Here is a 16429-nt window from a genome sequence, read left to right as displayed (position 1 = left end):
GCCAGATAGATCAAGACTATTATATGATAATATTTTTTGAGGTGTCTTATTAAGGATTTGTTTAAACAATAGTTAACTGTATCTCTAAACTGTGATTTTTGAGAAGCTAGAGAGTTAGCTTACTTAATGGTTTTTCACCTCTTTTATAGACTCCAGCAATGCTATCTCCATGCTCAGTTCCAATGGCCTGCACATTTGTTGTGGCCATTACAGAGAAATCCCATATTCTTTACTAGTGTTAGAAGGGGTGGGTAAGTGGGTAGGGGGGAAACACCACATATGTCACCAAAAACTATAAACTGGGTGGGAGCTTAGCCTGGAACTATGGCAAGCAGATGCTGGAGTCACCAAAAGATATAAGAATCCAGTAGGTGGCCTAACCCTGTATACTCCACCTAAAACTGAGAAACATTACATACAAATTATCATAACTCTTTTGGCTGTATTTATTGTAATTGGCCTTTATTTGTACTATATAGAACTGATCCAGTGAGAACATGGGATTGAATTACCAGTATAGGTTGTTCACCAAAGTAAATGTTAATATGTAAGCTATACCTGTGTTATCTTTGATTACCTTTATTACCAATATTTTGTGGTAGCAGATAGCCAGCATATGTGGGTATTAAAAGTGAACACAGCTCATTTACTAGCATTCGCATTCCACAGTGAACATACACCTTGCAAAGTGAACTTTTTGCTACCGGAACATCTTCTACTCAACCCCTATATATTGCTTTGGTTTGTTGATATTCTCAGGATTAATTCAACATATGTGGCCCTATATGTTTAACTACATTAAAATGCATTTTAAGAAATGACACGCATACAAATGACAAATTACTAGCTTGTTTTCCATCTTCCTGAACCAGCTGGGCATTTTAAGTATCCATGAGCTAGGTTGAAATGTAAAGCTAGTAACTCAAGAGAGATTGTTCATGCCTATATAGCAAAAAAAAACAAACAAAAAAACTACATCAAGGTTATATGTGGCAGATATCGTATAAAAGGGCATCCCAGAAACTGAACATATACACAGAGGAAATACATTCAAGACAGAATCTACAGATAAAAAAGTTATAGTAATATGTGTGCAAGGAATGTGTTTAGACATGAGGAGGACCAAGCAGTAATCGGTTAAACTCATACACTGCATCTGGCTTTGGTCAGATATGAAAAATCAGCATGTTTAGAGTGTGACCTCAGTTGTAAAATCATTAAAAAGAAGAGGTTAGCGGGTAGGCTATGATTGGAGTGTGCCCGACCTCCAAAAGTTTTATACAGCTTTGCAGATGTTAAAAATTAGTTTCAGGTGATAGAAATATGATGTGCAGCTGTGCGCTTAAAGGCCATGTAAACCCCAAATAAATGTTATCGTATAATAGAAAATGCTAACAAAAAAAAATATTACAATATATATATATATATATGTGAAAGTTTCAACATGTACACTTTATGGGACATTTATAACTGGATATTGTTATGCAGCCTTCAGTGAGCCATTTTAGGCTCTGAAGAGGCAGTGTCTTCAAAAAGGAATACTAAAAAGAAACCTGATCAAACTACAAGTATATCTCTGTATAAGGAATAGCTCCTTTACAATGTATGGCTTGGAGGGAAGTTGAGAAATATCAGCACTGAAATCATACAGATTTATTTTTATTGGATTGGTCCAATTACACACCTGTGGGAATGCTAAAGTTTACATTGCAAGCTTACAGAATGTGGACAATTGTATAATACAATAATCACAAACATCTCAGCTGAACAGAAAAAAATGTTTATACACAATTTGGGAACACAAATATTTGTTACTAAAATGGAACAGTCGGTATAAAATAAGGGAAGATACTAATGGTGTCTTGCTTTGAAGGTTCAAATTCAAGAACTGTCTCCACCATATTTCTAATATGGTGTCACCTGGAATACATATATGTAGTCAATAAACATATTCAGTCCATAAAGTCAGAGCTCCCTACCTGTATGCCTTAGGGCTCGTTCACACTAGGCTGTTTTGCCAACGCTTGCCAAACGCCCCTATAGCGTTTGGCAAGCGTTGGTCCGGTGTTTGCGGAGCGTTTTTAACGCTCGGCAAACGCTCCGCAAACGCCGCATGCGCGGTTTAGCGGCGGTTGCTAGGCGTTTGCCGAGCGTTAATAACGCCCCACAAACGCCTGTAATGCATTTGAGTGGTGTTACCGCTCCGCAAACGCCCCGCAACCGCACCGCAAACGCCGGCCGGGCGTTTGCGGAGCGGAAACATAGACGAGAATAGGAGGCTTCAAAGCCTCCTGACTCGACCAGAGGCGTCCGTTTTGCCGCGACGCAACGCGACGCGACGCAAACGCTCCTGTTAGAACAGCACCATGTGCTGTAATGTGCAGAGTTGGCAGAGGCTTCCCAAACGCCTCTCTGCCGCCTGCACACAAGGCTAGTGTGAACGTAGCCTTACCTGCATAATAATTGGGGTTTATTTACTATAGGAGTAGAAAATGTTCACTTAGAATGTTTAATAACAAAGTGAATCAGAGTGTATTTGATTAAACGATCATGTAAAGATAAATGTAAACAATGACTTTGGGAGAAATTTACTAAAACTGGACAGTGCAAAATCTGATGCAGCTCTGCATAGAAACCAATCAGCTTCCAGGTTTTATTGTGACAGCGTAACTGAACAAGAAGAAGTTAGAAGCTGATTGGCTACCACACACAGCAGCAGCAGATTCTGAGTCTCCAGTTTTAGTAAATCTCTCCCTTTGTCCTACACATAGTTTATTGATTGAAATGAACACAGCTTTACTTTGCTAAATGAACATTCTGTACTCCTTTAGTAATGCAACGCTATTAAAGCAGTAGGAAACTCTTAAGATAAATGTTTTCTTACAGAAAGTTTTACCCATAGGTACCATGAATATCTACTAAACCTGCACTGTTTAGTAGATATGCACATCAGATCGAGCCGATGACATCACTTGTACAGTACAATCTGCATTCATGGAACACTGAGTATGCTGTGGACGCAGAGAGTGCCATGCTGCAATGGTGACTCCTGTACACATGTGTGGAAGTGATGTTATCGTGGTCTGATCTTTCAAACTGCCAGAGAGTGCGAACCCGGAATGAAGACCAAGCAAAGATGGAAGTGCCGGGAGCAGTGACAGTTCAGTGCTGGTGGGCTCTATTTGGAAGGTAAGTCAGTCATAATGTACTAGTATGCAGGGTATATTAGCACAGTATGGCACAAACCTGGCCTATTAAAAAAAAATGTTCATTGAGTTTACTACAGCTTTAAACAAGTAAGCAGTGGCAGACCACATATTTCTGTCATGACTGGTTTCCTTTAATCATAGCATAACTGATATTGAGGATGGTCCTTGGCTTTGGTATGTTGCATCTTGAGGACCAGCCTAGGCCATGGCTTTAGGTACACCAAAGACAAAAAAATAGAGATCATTGTGTTTCAAATGGAACAAAATAAGAAAATTAGAATGTGCAGCATACATAATTATAATTATAATTCCTCCCATGACCTACTGTTAATGGGCTCACTTAAGGTATGGACTATAGACACAGAGATGTTTAACAACCGTGAATCATCTGCCCATTCCACAATCATTTTTTCAATGACTAAACTGAAGATAATTTGATACATGTGTTTTACAAGCATAGCTCCCTTTTCTCCGTAGGGAAGGACACAATGGGCTGTCAACACAAAGACCTTTTCCAGCATGTTGGAAGATTTTTTTTTTTGTTCTAATTTTCACTTCTGATGATCATAAGCATTTAATAAAGAATCCCAGACTAATGGAAGCGCTAATGCTCAAAATATTCACATAATTTTATTTTAAATGGCCAACCTTAAAGTGTTTGTAAACTCTTACATATACCTAGCGAAGTGACTGGCCTCAGGTCATACACAGAGATGAAACAAATCCTTCAACATAGGTTTTACCTGTCTATCTGCAGTCTTCTCTTCTCTACATCTGTTCAAAGTGCTGATTTATAAAGCTTGTCCGAGAATTCAGAAAAAATGGGGTGGAGAGCTGAAGGTACACTCTGCAGAGCTCAGTGAGGAGAGTTGTGAGAGCTGATTGGAGGCAAGAGACACTGCCCCCCACCCCTCCACAACACACAGGAACAGAGCTGAGGCTGTCAATCTGCTGGAGGTCACTCCCCTGTCACCATTTTTCTCTTGGTGTCAGAAATTGTTAGAAGTGACACTTAGTGCTTTTAATGAAGACAAGTACACACTATAGAGGGAAATGCTTTGTTCATATTTAATGTCTGAGGTTTACAACCACTTAAAAGAAAGTCTGTAGAATGTAATTGCTGTCCTCTCCTTCTAACTAGTTGTTATGCTGATCCACTGGTTTTAAAGTGTATGGAAACTCTTAACAATGAACACCTATTATTTGTTCTTTTTTCTTCTATTAAATATACCATTGAACATTTTTTTTATCATCTGTTCGACAAGTGCAAAAAAAACCCAAACAAATATTCAACCAGAGAGAAATCTTGTGAGCTGATAGCTTCCTCTACTCTCTGTCTCTGGACTGTTATCAGTTAGCATTGTTCCCTGCTATCTCCATGGACTACAAAACACCCTCATTATGGAGAAAGGAGGGAGGTTTTATGCAGTTCTGACTCAGTGTAAAGTAGTCCTGACACCTTCTCTGTCCATTGCTCAGTACAGTTGTCACTTCAAGACAGGAAGTGAGGTAATGGCAGGATCACCAGCTTAAAGTGTTACTAAACTCAGGACCCTGCATTCACTATATCCAGTCTCCCACAGTACACAGAACATGGAAATTATTTTAGTAAATATAAACTGCTAAATACCTTTTCTTGTCAGCAGTTAGAGCAGTTTTGTGACTTCTATCAGTGTCCGGTTGAGCACTGGTTAAAGCTTGTAGGAGGAGTTTTAATTCTCCCCTGATTGTGCTATGTGGCTGCATGACCCCTGACCCTCTGGACGGCACCGATTGGCCCTGTGCTGATCACATGCTCTCTCCCAAAAAAAAAACCCTCTCTAGCAATACACACCAAACTGAGCATGTGCAGCTTACCCCCAAGGATCTGTTCTATCAGCAGATGGATTGGGGACAGTAGAAGGAAGGAAGGATCAGACAAGACAGGATCAAACATCCTTTTTATACAATGCAGAGGATTAACCCCTTAGGTTTCACAGTGAGTATCACAAGCATGCTTTACTGCATATACAGATTTTACTGTTGTGGGTTTAGTGACACTTTGAAATAAGGGTAAAAAGGTGTGAAAAACCACTGGAGGAGCAGTAAGCTGCAATACTATCTATTTTGTTCTTTACTTACACTTCAGTGTTTCTTATCCACTGAGCAGAAACAAATGTGTAGATCAGGAGAATTGATACTTCTTTTCTGTCGGTGACTCTAAAGATACGGAAGCCACAGACTGAGCAGAAGGAAGTCAGCAAAGGCAGCCTGAATATTTCCCTCAGTACAGATTCATTGTAAGTTGCCCATGGTGATGGACAGGATTTGTCCTCCAGGCAGTTGTGACATAAACATGTGGCCACTGCTGCCAGGGCTGATGGTAGAAACCAAAGGGCCACATACAGTCAACCTTACAGGTCTCCCTTCCTCCCCCCAAAAAACACAGTTTACTGATGCCTCTTTTATGAATGAACATAGTGAGTGATTGGTACTGATCACTCATTATGATTATTTAGAAAAGGAAGGGGCTGGTAAATATGACATATTTAAGGGACCCTTCCCCACTCTCCATCCTGAAGGCTCCTGTAGTGTGCTTCTAGCTGACGATGGTAGGGAGAGGAGGGAAGTTTGCAGCACTGAGGGGGTGGGGACACACGGGGGACCTGGGCAGCAGGGGGAAATGTATGGTGCAAAGGAGGAAAGCTGGCAGCACTGATGGGTGGGGACACACGGGGGACCTGGGCAGCAGGGGGAAATGTATGGTGCAAAGGAGGGAAGCTGGCAGCACTGAGGGGGTGGGGACACACGGGAGACCTGGGCAGCAGGGGGAAATGTATGGTGCAAAGGAGGGAAGCTGGCAGCACTGAGAGGGTGGGGACATGGGGGACCTGGGCAGCAGGGGGAAATGTATGGTGCAAAGGAGGGAAGCTGGCAGCACTGAGAGGGTGGGGACACACGGGGGACCTGGGCAGCAGGGGGAAATGTATGGTGCAAAGGAGGGAAGCTGGCAGCACTGAGGGGGTGGGGACACACGGGGGACCTGGGCAGCAGGGGGAAATGTATGGTGCAAAGGAGGGAAGCTGGCAGCACTGAGAGGGTGGGGACACACGGGGGACCTGGGCAGCAGGGGGAAATGTATGGTGCAAATGGAGGGTGATAGGTGCTGGGTGGGGAAAATTATTCGTACCGATCCCCTGTATGGCTCTCTGCAGCAGCTAAAAACCAGCAGGAGGGAGAGGAGAAAAAGCCAGTTTTCAGCTGTTGCAGAGGGAGCCCCCCTCCCCCCACTGTGCCGATCACCCTCCCTGCCCACATACGATTCACCCAGCTGCTTGGGCCCCCCTGCTGGCCTGGGTCCTGTACAGGAGGACTGGTGGTACCCCCTTACCCACGACTGCTGCTGAGTGTAGGTGGTATTACTCCACTAAACATTCTTACTGGTCTCTTTATGGGGGAAATCATACCTGGAGATTAAAATGCATTTCAAATTTAAATTTCTCATCCTGACATTGAATGACAAAGGGATTCCTGCAGTGGCCACTACATTGTGCAGACATGCACTCTTCACTCAATCTAGCCATAAGCAGACAGAGATCAAAGCTTCTGATTATCTCTTTCTGACATTTAGAGTGCTTGTTCTTATCACAAGTGAAAGATCCATAGAGGGAAGAAGTGTGTTCAGAAACCACGTGGTCGTTCCAGGGTTGACCAACGTGCATCTGCAGGCTTGGATGGTGTAGTTCCCTTGTGTTCCCATAGGAAGGCGCTGTTGGACAAGTCACTTGTACTGCGAATAACAGCCTTGCCCTTTAGATAACCTGAGCAGAAATCTGGAGCACGTGATCCCAGCTAATGGTCTGTAGTCGTTGTCTTTGGGTCGAATATGGCTTCAACGAAATATTGTAATCTTCTTAAAGAGCAGATTCATTCCACGATACAAACACTTATAGAAGCAGACTTGTATTGACTTTAGTATTGTACTAAGGCAGAATTATATAATTATAGATGACAGATTGCTGAAAATACAGCTCTGACAGTAATAAATGCACTAGTTAAATAATGCACCTGCTTTGTCTATTTGCAGAGTTGTCCTTAAACATTAAGACAGACATTAATACACATACCTTTCAAGGGAAGTAAATATGCCTTACCTAGAAAATTAATTACTTTCTGCAAAGTAAAGACAGCTCTTTATTAAGATAGTGGATAGCAGGCTGGAAGTGGGAATGCTGGAATATACGTTGTATGTACCATTCGCTATAATAGAAATACCTTTATGATTAATGACAGCTCTGTCCTTCAATCACAAATTCAACATTCACTCTGAATTATGTATTTATGCAAACGTATGCAGACTCGTCTTCCTACCCCTACAGTAACTAGCAATTAATTCATTTTACTGGTATACAATGATCAGGAGCAAACTTACTGAAATTAGTGCTCGTTGCTGGTTTTAGAGAAAGAAGGGGCAGTTATTCCCTCCATCAGAGAATTAAAAATGCCTTAAAATACTTCAAAATCTGAATGCAAAATGCAGCCCTATTCATTTTAAATCCAACACATCATTTTTAGTCTTATAATAATTATATTTCTAGATATTGAATAACAATAATAATACTACTACTAATAATAATAATTTCTAATATACATGTACAACATATAGGGGGTTGTTTACTAAAACTGGAGAATGCAAAATGTGGTGCAGTTCTGCATAGAAACCAATCAGCTTCCAGGTTTTATTGTGAAAGCTTAACTGAACAAGCTGAAGTCAGAAGCTGATTGGTTACACAGCTACACCAGATTCTGTGTGCTCCAGTTTTAGTAAATCTCCCCCATAGTTTCAGTTATAACTTTCTGATACAAATGACCAAGCACAGAACCTAATTCGTGTTGGTTAAATGTATTCAAATGTGCAACCAATAAGTTGAAACCGTTTGCATGAAGATCATATTTGTATTTTCCAGTCAAGCATTTGCATTGTATGCAATAAGACACCCAGATCCCCACCTCCCACAATTAATTATTGCTTATTTTTTTAATATATATATATATGTGTAACTATTTTATTTGGCTGAACCAGATGGACTTTTGTCTTTTTTCAGCTTGACTAACTATGTAACTATATATATATATATATATATATATATATATATATATATATATTTTTTTTTAGAGGCTTTTTTCACACACACAGACACACACACACACATATATATATATATATATATATATATATATATAAACTTTTTGAGTTGTCTTTTTGCATATATTATATATATATATATATATATATATATATATATATATATATATATATTCTATTCTTTGTGCCATTGCAAATATGGTGAACTTGGACAGAGCCATATGATAAATTGTACTTATTTCCATCATCCTGCCTAGTGAGTGCCACCTCCTTCACATGTTACCTCCACATTCTTGCCTAAAACCTTAAAAAAAAAAAAAAGAATTCACACCATTTTGTTTTATGACTTTACAACTTTAACTATCACATAGTACACCTCCTTCTTTCCCCAGCCTCCAAAGTTCAAAGATCTTCTCACTTTCAGAGCTGGAGGCTGTAAACAGGTTGTTACCATGTAAATTAGATGTGATCAGAGGTACATAAGATAAATAGTAAAGTATTTTTGTTGTGGCACTGTGCTTGTAACACACTAGTGTAGATGTTTTTATACTTTCATAAAATGGAGAGCTTCCTTTGCTTCATTACTGACAAATAAACCTGTTTATGAAAATAAAAGAATCATCAAAACAAATAATAAAAGGAAAAAAGGTTACAAGGAAAGAGAGGTAGAAAGTAAAACAACATTGTTTCGTATTTCTGAAGGATTAAAGACTTCTGTTGTATCAAAGTGACATCAAATGGTAATAACTGCATTCACAGTTAACCATTTCGATACTCTTCTCTCCGTAGTATTTGTTCGAAATACAAAGAAAAACAATCGTTGTTAAAATAAGTTTCTAGTTTCATGTCTGTGGTTGCAATAAAGTAGAAGTTTCACTTTTTAAAAAAAGAGAGATTTCTCCCCTTTATTTTGTGTTACTATTAGAGGCTTCTGGGAATCTCAATCTAGTGAATAGAAGTTTAAAGCTGATGGTTATTTATGGTTCCACAGAGATGAGTCCTGAGTGGCTGGATGGGAGCACGTGATTCCAATAAACTTTGTTTTATGGCTTGAGAGTTGACAAGCTAAAATATAATTCCCACCATAAATTAGTTTAAGAGCATACAAGTGCAGATGCGTTTTGTTCCTGGATGTAGTAATAAGGATAGTGTTTAGAAAGGACCATTCTGCCTGGATCTCTTAGCACCGAGGCTTTTCCATCTCCTGGATCCAGTTTGCAAGAAGAAGCATAGAAAGTAAGTGATTTTATATGCCATCTACTTAGATTAGAGATCTGAGACAGGGAATGCGATGTGTGTGTTTTTTTTTTGCTCATACAATACTTGCAGTGATGAAGAAATCCCCAGAGGTAATGTTCTCTTGTAGTGTTTGTAGGTCCCACCTAGAGCACAAATAGTCCAATTTTCACAGGTACCTTCAGCTGTGAACTTGGAGCCAGGCTTCTAAAACAATGCAATTCACATGGCTTTCATCATTAGATTATAATACAAAGGGGATTATTTTACAGTTGCATTCATATATGTCCATTGTTGTTTATTTGATATTTCTTTTTTTAAATTTCTTTTTATTGAGTTTATTTGATATTTTAACCCTACCCCCCAAAAAATGTAAACCGATTACGGTGATATCACTAGAATTCTGCAGTGCATCTATTAATATACTTTTCTGTTACAACAGGTTACACACAATGGAAAGCCATAAGGGGTAAGTATAACTCTTCATAATTATTATGCTTGATGGACGCAATGTATCAATGTACATGAAACAAAAAGTTTGCTATGTTTCTTGTAAGAAATTCGTTTCCTTTTTTAACTCTTACATTTCTGGATTACAACTGAGCATAGGTTGAATGATGATTAGCATTTGGTATGACATTTGTTTTTGCCTTGACTTGATGAGGATGATGATGATGATGAAGATGATGATTATGATGTTGAGGGTGTTAATGCAGAGCCATAGTCTAGTTGCAGATTTTTATTGGTTCTGGACTTTTTCCAGATGTCTTGCTTGCTGGGTTCTGGTTTAATTATAAGTCTTTGCCTCTTGGTTTGTTGTACTGTATGGCGCCTCCCACAGTAAGGATTGGTGTACAGTAACTTACAGATGCAGGGAAGTACATTATTGTGAATGGATGATGGCTGGTGTTGTTTAATTGTATTGTCTAAGTGTGACTACCGGCTTGTTGACAACCAGCCAACTGGTTGAAATTTCCTTTAAGATCAGTGGTTTCTGGATGTAGCTGGTAGAGATTTAAACGGATATTACAGTATTATAAACATTCCCACTTCTTTTACATTGCTGTTTTTTTACTTTTTTTTTCTTATGTTTGTGTTGCATTTAAATAGATTACATCAATATATGGTTTATATTAAATGATTTAGGTTATTGCTTTAAAACTCTTTAGTGTCTGCAAGAGCATAGATGGAAATAGCTCTTCAAATAGGACTTTCCAGCAACTAATTTTCTTATTTAAAGGATAATTTTGCTACTAAATAAATGATCTTCAGATGCATTATCATGCTAATTGTAATCAGTCATTTTTTTGCAGTCCTGCATCAATCTTTCTTCCTTTTTCTTAAAGCCTCTGATAAGAGTTTAGATTTAATGGCTTTTATCTCACCAATATTAATTTCTTGAATTATAATACAACAGTGAATGTAGTTTTTGTATGGATCAGGCCACAGAAAAAGAAGAGAAGATCAAACAGAGTTCTATGGGCAGTTGAGCAGGAGGTGAATATTTAACGCTTTTGTTCATCAATAACACTGTGGCTTTGACCTGTCTGAGCAAGCCTTGAGATAAGGTGAAATCCAGGTCACAACGTCTAACCAATATGAAAATGTGAACAAAATCCTATCTCTGCTTCCAAAAACTATCAATTTATTTTATAATTTTGGGGTCACATATCGAATTTAGTACAAATTGTCCATTATTTTAACATAAAAGTTGTTTTTTTTATTTTTTTATAAATCATTTTTTAAATGAGCTAATGAAAGCTTATTGATTTTTTTTAAATACTTATAATTTTAAAAGACATATATAATTATAGTCAATTCCATCTGCGAATGCATGCATTTGATTTGAATAAGTATGTATTATGAATACATAACTACTTTGTTTCAAAAAATCAAAGACCTGAAACAAAATGTGATTGTTACAATTTATAAACATGTAAATACTAGGTGATAAAAAAAATGACGTACCTTTAACAGAACACAGAAATGTTGAGTACATGGTGAGATGAGCTTCTTTGGGTTTGGAGCTTTTTTAGAGCAAGTAGCAGAGAGGAGCTCAGCAAGTTTGCTGATGGGTCAGGAACAAATCATGAACTTTTGTACTCCTCTGTGTGACTGTCGACCACGTAAAAATAATGAAACCTTGTGATATGTTTGCAAATGATTTCAAATGCCCTTTTGACCTGGACTTCACCATAAACGCTGCCACACTAATTTCTGAATATAGTCCAAAGGTTGGTTTCTCTGAAGAAACTTGACTGGTATGTAATACTTGACCCTTCCTGCCTTCTGAATGGTTTTATTGTCAACTAAATAATTTTTCCCTGTACTGAAATTCTGTAAAAATTAGTATATATATATATATATATATATATATATATATATATATTTATATATATATAATTTTTAACCAACCACTTAAATTAATTTCCTTAAATAGTAAGGTGTAGAACAATTATACTATTTTTACTTTTATATATGTACTTTTTATAGTGCTTATATTTGTAATAATAATGATTTGCTTCTTATGCAGTGTTTGCATGTTGTGGCTGCATTTGAACCTTGCAGTTCTTAAGAATTTCGGTTCTGTGATCTGTAAAGCCATGACGTGTTAAGAGGGATTATGTCTTAAGTTTTTATGTGCAAAAACAGAAAAAAATTGCAAAGCAATGATTTTTTTTGTTTACTTGTCCTCATACAAGTTGAACCTTCTGCATGAACCTGTCTATGCAGAGTAGGTGCGGTGTGATGACAGAGCTGATGTTATCTGGTCATCTAACCTGCAATCAGTATACATTTGACACTTTTACAACCTAATTGCTATCTTAAATGGTTTGCTTAAAAAGTTGCAGTTGCATATATATATATATATATATATATATATATATATATATATATATATATGTCTCTGATTGGTAATCAGTATCATATTGCTCTACCTTTATACCTTTACTTGTTTAAAAATGAATAAACATGTTATTTTGGAAAAAAAAAACTATTTTATAGAACTCATAACACATTATCTACCTGTATACATATCATAATGCCTGCATACATCATATAGATGCATGCTTGTTACAATATTTTTAATATAATTGTGCATTTTTTTATGACGTCATAGATTTTAATGTTGTTTGATTTTTTTTTTTAATAATTCCATTCCATTTGTCATATGACTAATCTGCATACACTAGGTGATAAGGACACATACACTTACCCTAGGTAGAAAGACTGTTATTACGTTGTCTATATGTACCCTGTAGAACCGAATTTGTGTGGTGTTTACATAGTCACAGATTCGATTCTAGGGGAATATATGGTCGATGCAAAAACTTCGGTTTGATTCACCTAGAGTATTTGATATGAACATACCACAGGGCAGGTTCATAAGGTGGGATTTTACTACAGATATTGACCATCCCGTCATTTATTGTCATAGGATGTCATCAATGCTCCATTTATTGTTGGGGGGATTAGAGTTGAAATAAAATGTATTACAAAATGTAGAACTTCAAATAATCACAAACTCATTCTGCATGCTTGTCCCATCTATCTATCTATCTATCTATCTATCTATCTATCTATCTATCTATCTATCTATCTATCTATATCTATCTATATTCTATAATTATGCTATGTATTCCATGTTATATGATTGTATTTACCACTTTTGGCGCACACACACACACACACACACACACACACACACACACACACACACACACACACACACATATATAATAAAAAAAAAAATACACTCAAGTCAATCACATGGTATGATTGTTATCTTCTATACATCTAACAGTAAGCTGTAGGCTTGCATCATTTATTTCTACATTCATTCCACACACTTTTTAATACACTGTTTTATTCACTCTTAAAGATGAAATATTTCAGAGGTGCAAAAACTTTCTGTAATAAATTGCAGAATTTCCAGATTACCCCCTTATATTTAATTGCCTCTTGCATTATTTTCCCATTTGAGCTTGGAAACAGTCAACCACGAGTTACTGATTGCCTAATTTTTTCAACCTGACTAGATTCTGGTAACTTTTGGATGACCCCTCGCAAGACAAAGCCAAGACAGGTCTATTGTACATGTTATGGTCCCCCTGATGTTCTCTTGACAATTTAAGATCTCTTTCTCTTTCCATGGGACTCTAGCAGGAATGAAATAAGGTTTCTGAACTCCAACCCATACACCAGATTTTAGATCAATGCAATGAAAAAAAGTCAGAATCATATTTTACAAAAATTATATCAAGTGTGTTGTTTTTTTTTTTAACCAAAATGTAACAATTTCACCAAAAATCACATACTATCTCTTTTTTATTGTATCTTGAGAATCTGTGATTAAGAATTGAGTGGGGGGTGTGAGTGTGCTCATAATGATCCAATTAAATCAATATTATTTTGTTATTTTCTGAAAATTATGAGGTACAATTAAATCCAGTGATAAAGTTTCTGCCCTGCCATTGGCTGGCGAGGTCACGTGGCCACCTAACTTTATTCAGTTGACAGCAAGTAGGAGGGCTTTATGGAGGCAGAAAAAAGACAACACCAGAAAAATTAGTATTTTCTATCCTCAGAAATTAATGGCCATGAGTTCGTATATGGTAAACTCTAAGTATGTGGATCCTAAATTTCCTCCTTGCGAGGAATATTTACAGAACAGCTACTTAGCAGAGCAAGGCTCTGATTTCTACAGCTCCCCGCAGGGCTCTGACTATCAGCACCAAGCCATCTACTCCCGGCCAAACTATAGCGAAGAGTCCTTTAGCTGTAGCCATGCACAGGGCTCTGCAGTGCAGCCTCGGGGTCATGGGCAGGAGCCAAGCGGACCCCAGAACCAGTTCCCTGCTGCAGAAGACAACTGTCCACCTCCAGCCCCGGTCTCCAGACCCTGCAGCCAACAGCAGCACCCCAAAAATGGGAGCCTCTCTAAGCAGCCTGCCATAGTGTACCCCTGGATGAAGAAAGTCCACGTGAACTCAGGTAAGCTCCAGCCCATTGCTCAAATACTGCTTATTGGGGGGGAAGCTGCTGAAAATATTATTTATGGACTTTTAAAAACCTGAGAAAGCCATTACACTCATCATAAATTTTTATGGTTGAAGGAATAGGCCGTTGGCCATGTGGCTTTGTTTTTTCAGCTCCATCTTAAACGTGTGTGCATGAGATCCATAGATATTGTGAGGACTGCAGTGCATGCCACTGTTTATTATTCACCAGTGGACTGCAGATTTTACACATTTTTAAAAAAATAATATTAATTTTTTACATTTTTTTTATTTTTCTAGTCAATCCAAATTACACCGGAGGAGAACCCAAGCGATCCAGGACAGCCTACACCAGGCAGCAAGTTCTGGAACTGGAAAAAGAGTTCCATTTTAACAGGTATCTGACCAGACGTCGCAGGATAGAAATCGCCCACAGTCTGTGCCTTTCTGAGCGACAGATCAAAATCTGGTTCCAGAACAGAAGGATGAAATGGAAGAAAGACCACAAACTGCCCAATACAAAAGGAAGATCTTCATCCGCTCCTTCTCAGAACCTACACACTGTTACCAAGGACCATCAGACTGATCTCACCTCTTTATAGGATTTTTGTTTTTTTTTACTTTTTATTCTTCTCTTGCCTAAAATATTGACAGTACTTCAAAAATCCAGCAATTTCAAGCCTGGGGCTGTCATAGCATTTCACAGGACTCTCCAACTCGCTCATGGGCACCAAGCTGACAATAATTCCTTTAAGGACATTTACACAATTCGACTGTCTCCTTTGTATATTGCTCTGGACACTGTTTGATGACCATATTTTTTTTTAAATATTTACATCAGGAAGACATCACAAAGAAATCAGTGGAATTGTATCTTAGGTAAACTCCAATTCTGTATGTTGTCTTACTGTACAGGGCAGCATTGGGTTAACAAGGAAATGAGAGGGAGAGAGCAAGTTAGTGGTTTCTTAAAACATAAATGTGGAGACCATATGGGCACCCTGTGCCATGATTTCGTTATTATTCTTTGTTACTGCCAGTATGGAATATTCTCTACCAAAATACAAAAAAAGGGTTGTGAAATAAACGGGTTATTTTATTTGTAAAGTTCATTCACGTATTTATTTAATAAGAAATTATAACATGTTAAAAAAAAATGAAAAATGAAAAAAATATTTCAATACCAAATATTCAGGAAGGACAGGAAGATAGATGTTTCTGAATTAATTTTTATGGAGGGAAAATACTGGCTTCCACATCTGTTTTTAGAATTAGGTTACCTGACAATGGCTATTACATAGTTTTATGTGTTTTATCACATTTTTTGTAGCTACTGTCCTTTTGGGTTTGAGTGATCAAAATGAATGTGCAAAAATGTTATTTTTTATGGGAGAATCCCCCCACCCTCTTCAAACAAAAACCTCAGAGACTCAAGATGTACATTTACATGTAGCATATATTTTTTGTATTATTATTTTTGTGTTGGTAATGTATGTTCACACTTTAAAAAAAAAAAAACTGTTATTGGAATGTATTTCACTTCGTAGATTCAGTCTTCCAAAAGGTGCGGTAGGAAAAGAAATAATACGATAAAACCTGACCATTGTAAAAAAAATATTTATCCTTCAAATAAGAAAGAAAAAAAAATGTATTTTATGCTATACTTTTTTCAGGTGACGGTTTTATGTGAAAATGTTATACATATTTTATTGGAATGTAAAACGAAGGTCACACTATTCCCAGGTCAAAACAATAGAAAGGTGATGGCAGATACATTTTTACTCTTCTTTTTTTTCTTAAATAAAATTACACTTTAAAATTCGACCAGTGAATTTGGTTTGATGATTTTTTTATTGTTT

The 16429-nt window shown here is 37.5% G+C and overlaps 3 protein-coding genes across 4 annotated transcripts in view; all 3 read left to right on the top strand.

The window, feature by feature from the left end:
* The window catches only part of MTX2 (metaxin 2), a 269812-nt gene that overhangs the window by 16091 nt on the left and 237292 nt on the right, over nucleotides 1-16429 (top strand). The window contains exon 2 of the mRNA XM_089690455.1: nucleotides 10013-10039. Within this exon, the coding sequence (XP_089546581.1) occupies nucleotides 10013-10039 (27 nt within the window). The remainder of the gene's footprint in view (nucleotides 1-10012; nucleotides 10040-16429) is intronic.
* The window catches only part of HOXD3 (homeobox D3), a 52081-nt gene that overhangs the window by 16072 nt on the left and 19580 nt on the right, over nucleotides 1-16429 (top strand). The window contains exons 1-2 of one of the 2 annotated variants that reach the window (XM_089690450.1): nucleotides 9241-9570; nucleotides 10013-10039. The gene's annotated coding sequence lies outside the window, so the exon portion shown is untranslated. Of the gene's footprint in view, nucleotides 1-9240; nucleotides 9571-10012; nucleotides 10040-16429 lie in introns of those variants that run through there. The other variant, XM_089690449.1, reaches the window with a different exon arrangement.
* Nucleotides 12896-16394, top strand: HOXD4 (homeobox D4). The gene is made up of 2 exons (XM_089690458.1): nucleotides 12896-14565; nucleotides 14871-16394. The coding sequence occupies exons 1-2, from the start codon at nucleotides 14166-14168 to the stop codon at nucleotides 15170-15172; spliced, it is 702 nt and encodes a 233-aa protein (XP_089546584.1). The 5' UTR covers nucleotides 12896-14165; the 3' UTR covers nucleotides 15173-16394.

This window comes from Staurois parvus, unplaced genomic scaffold, assembly GCF_062004578.1.
Source record: "Staurois parvus isolate SC_StPar_1 unplaced genomic scaffold, SC_StPar_1.0 ptg000530l, whole genome shotgun sequence".
Taxonomy (NCBI): domain Eukaryota; kingdom Metazoa; phylum Chordata; class Amphibia; order Anura; family Ranidae; genus Staurois; species Staurois parvus.
This window is presented reverse-complemented; position numbering and strand designations above follow the sequence as displayed.

Excerpts from the sequence above, each read along its gene's own strand:
- HOXD4 (XM_089690458.1), top strand. The coding sequence starts at position 14,166 with ATGGCCATGAGTTCGTATATGGTAAACTCTAAGTATGTGGATCCTAAA. Across the intron at positions 14,566-14,870 it reads GAAAGTCCACGTGAACTCAG|TCAATCCAAATTACACCGGA; the intron begins GTAAGCTCCAGC and ends TTATTTTTCTAG.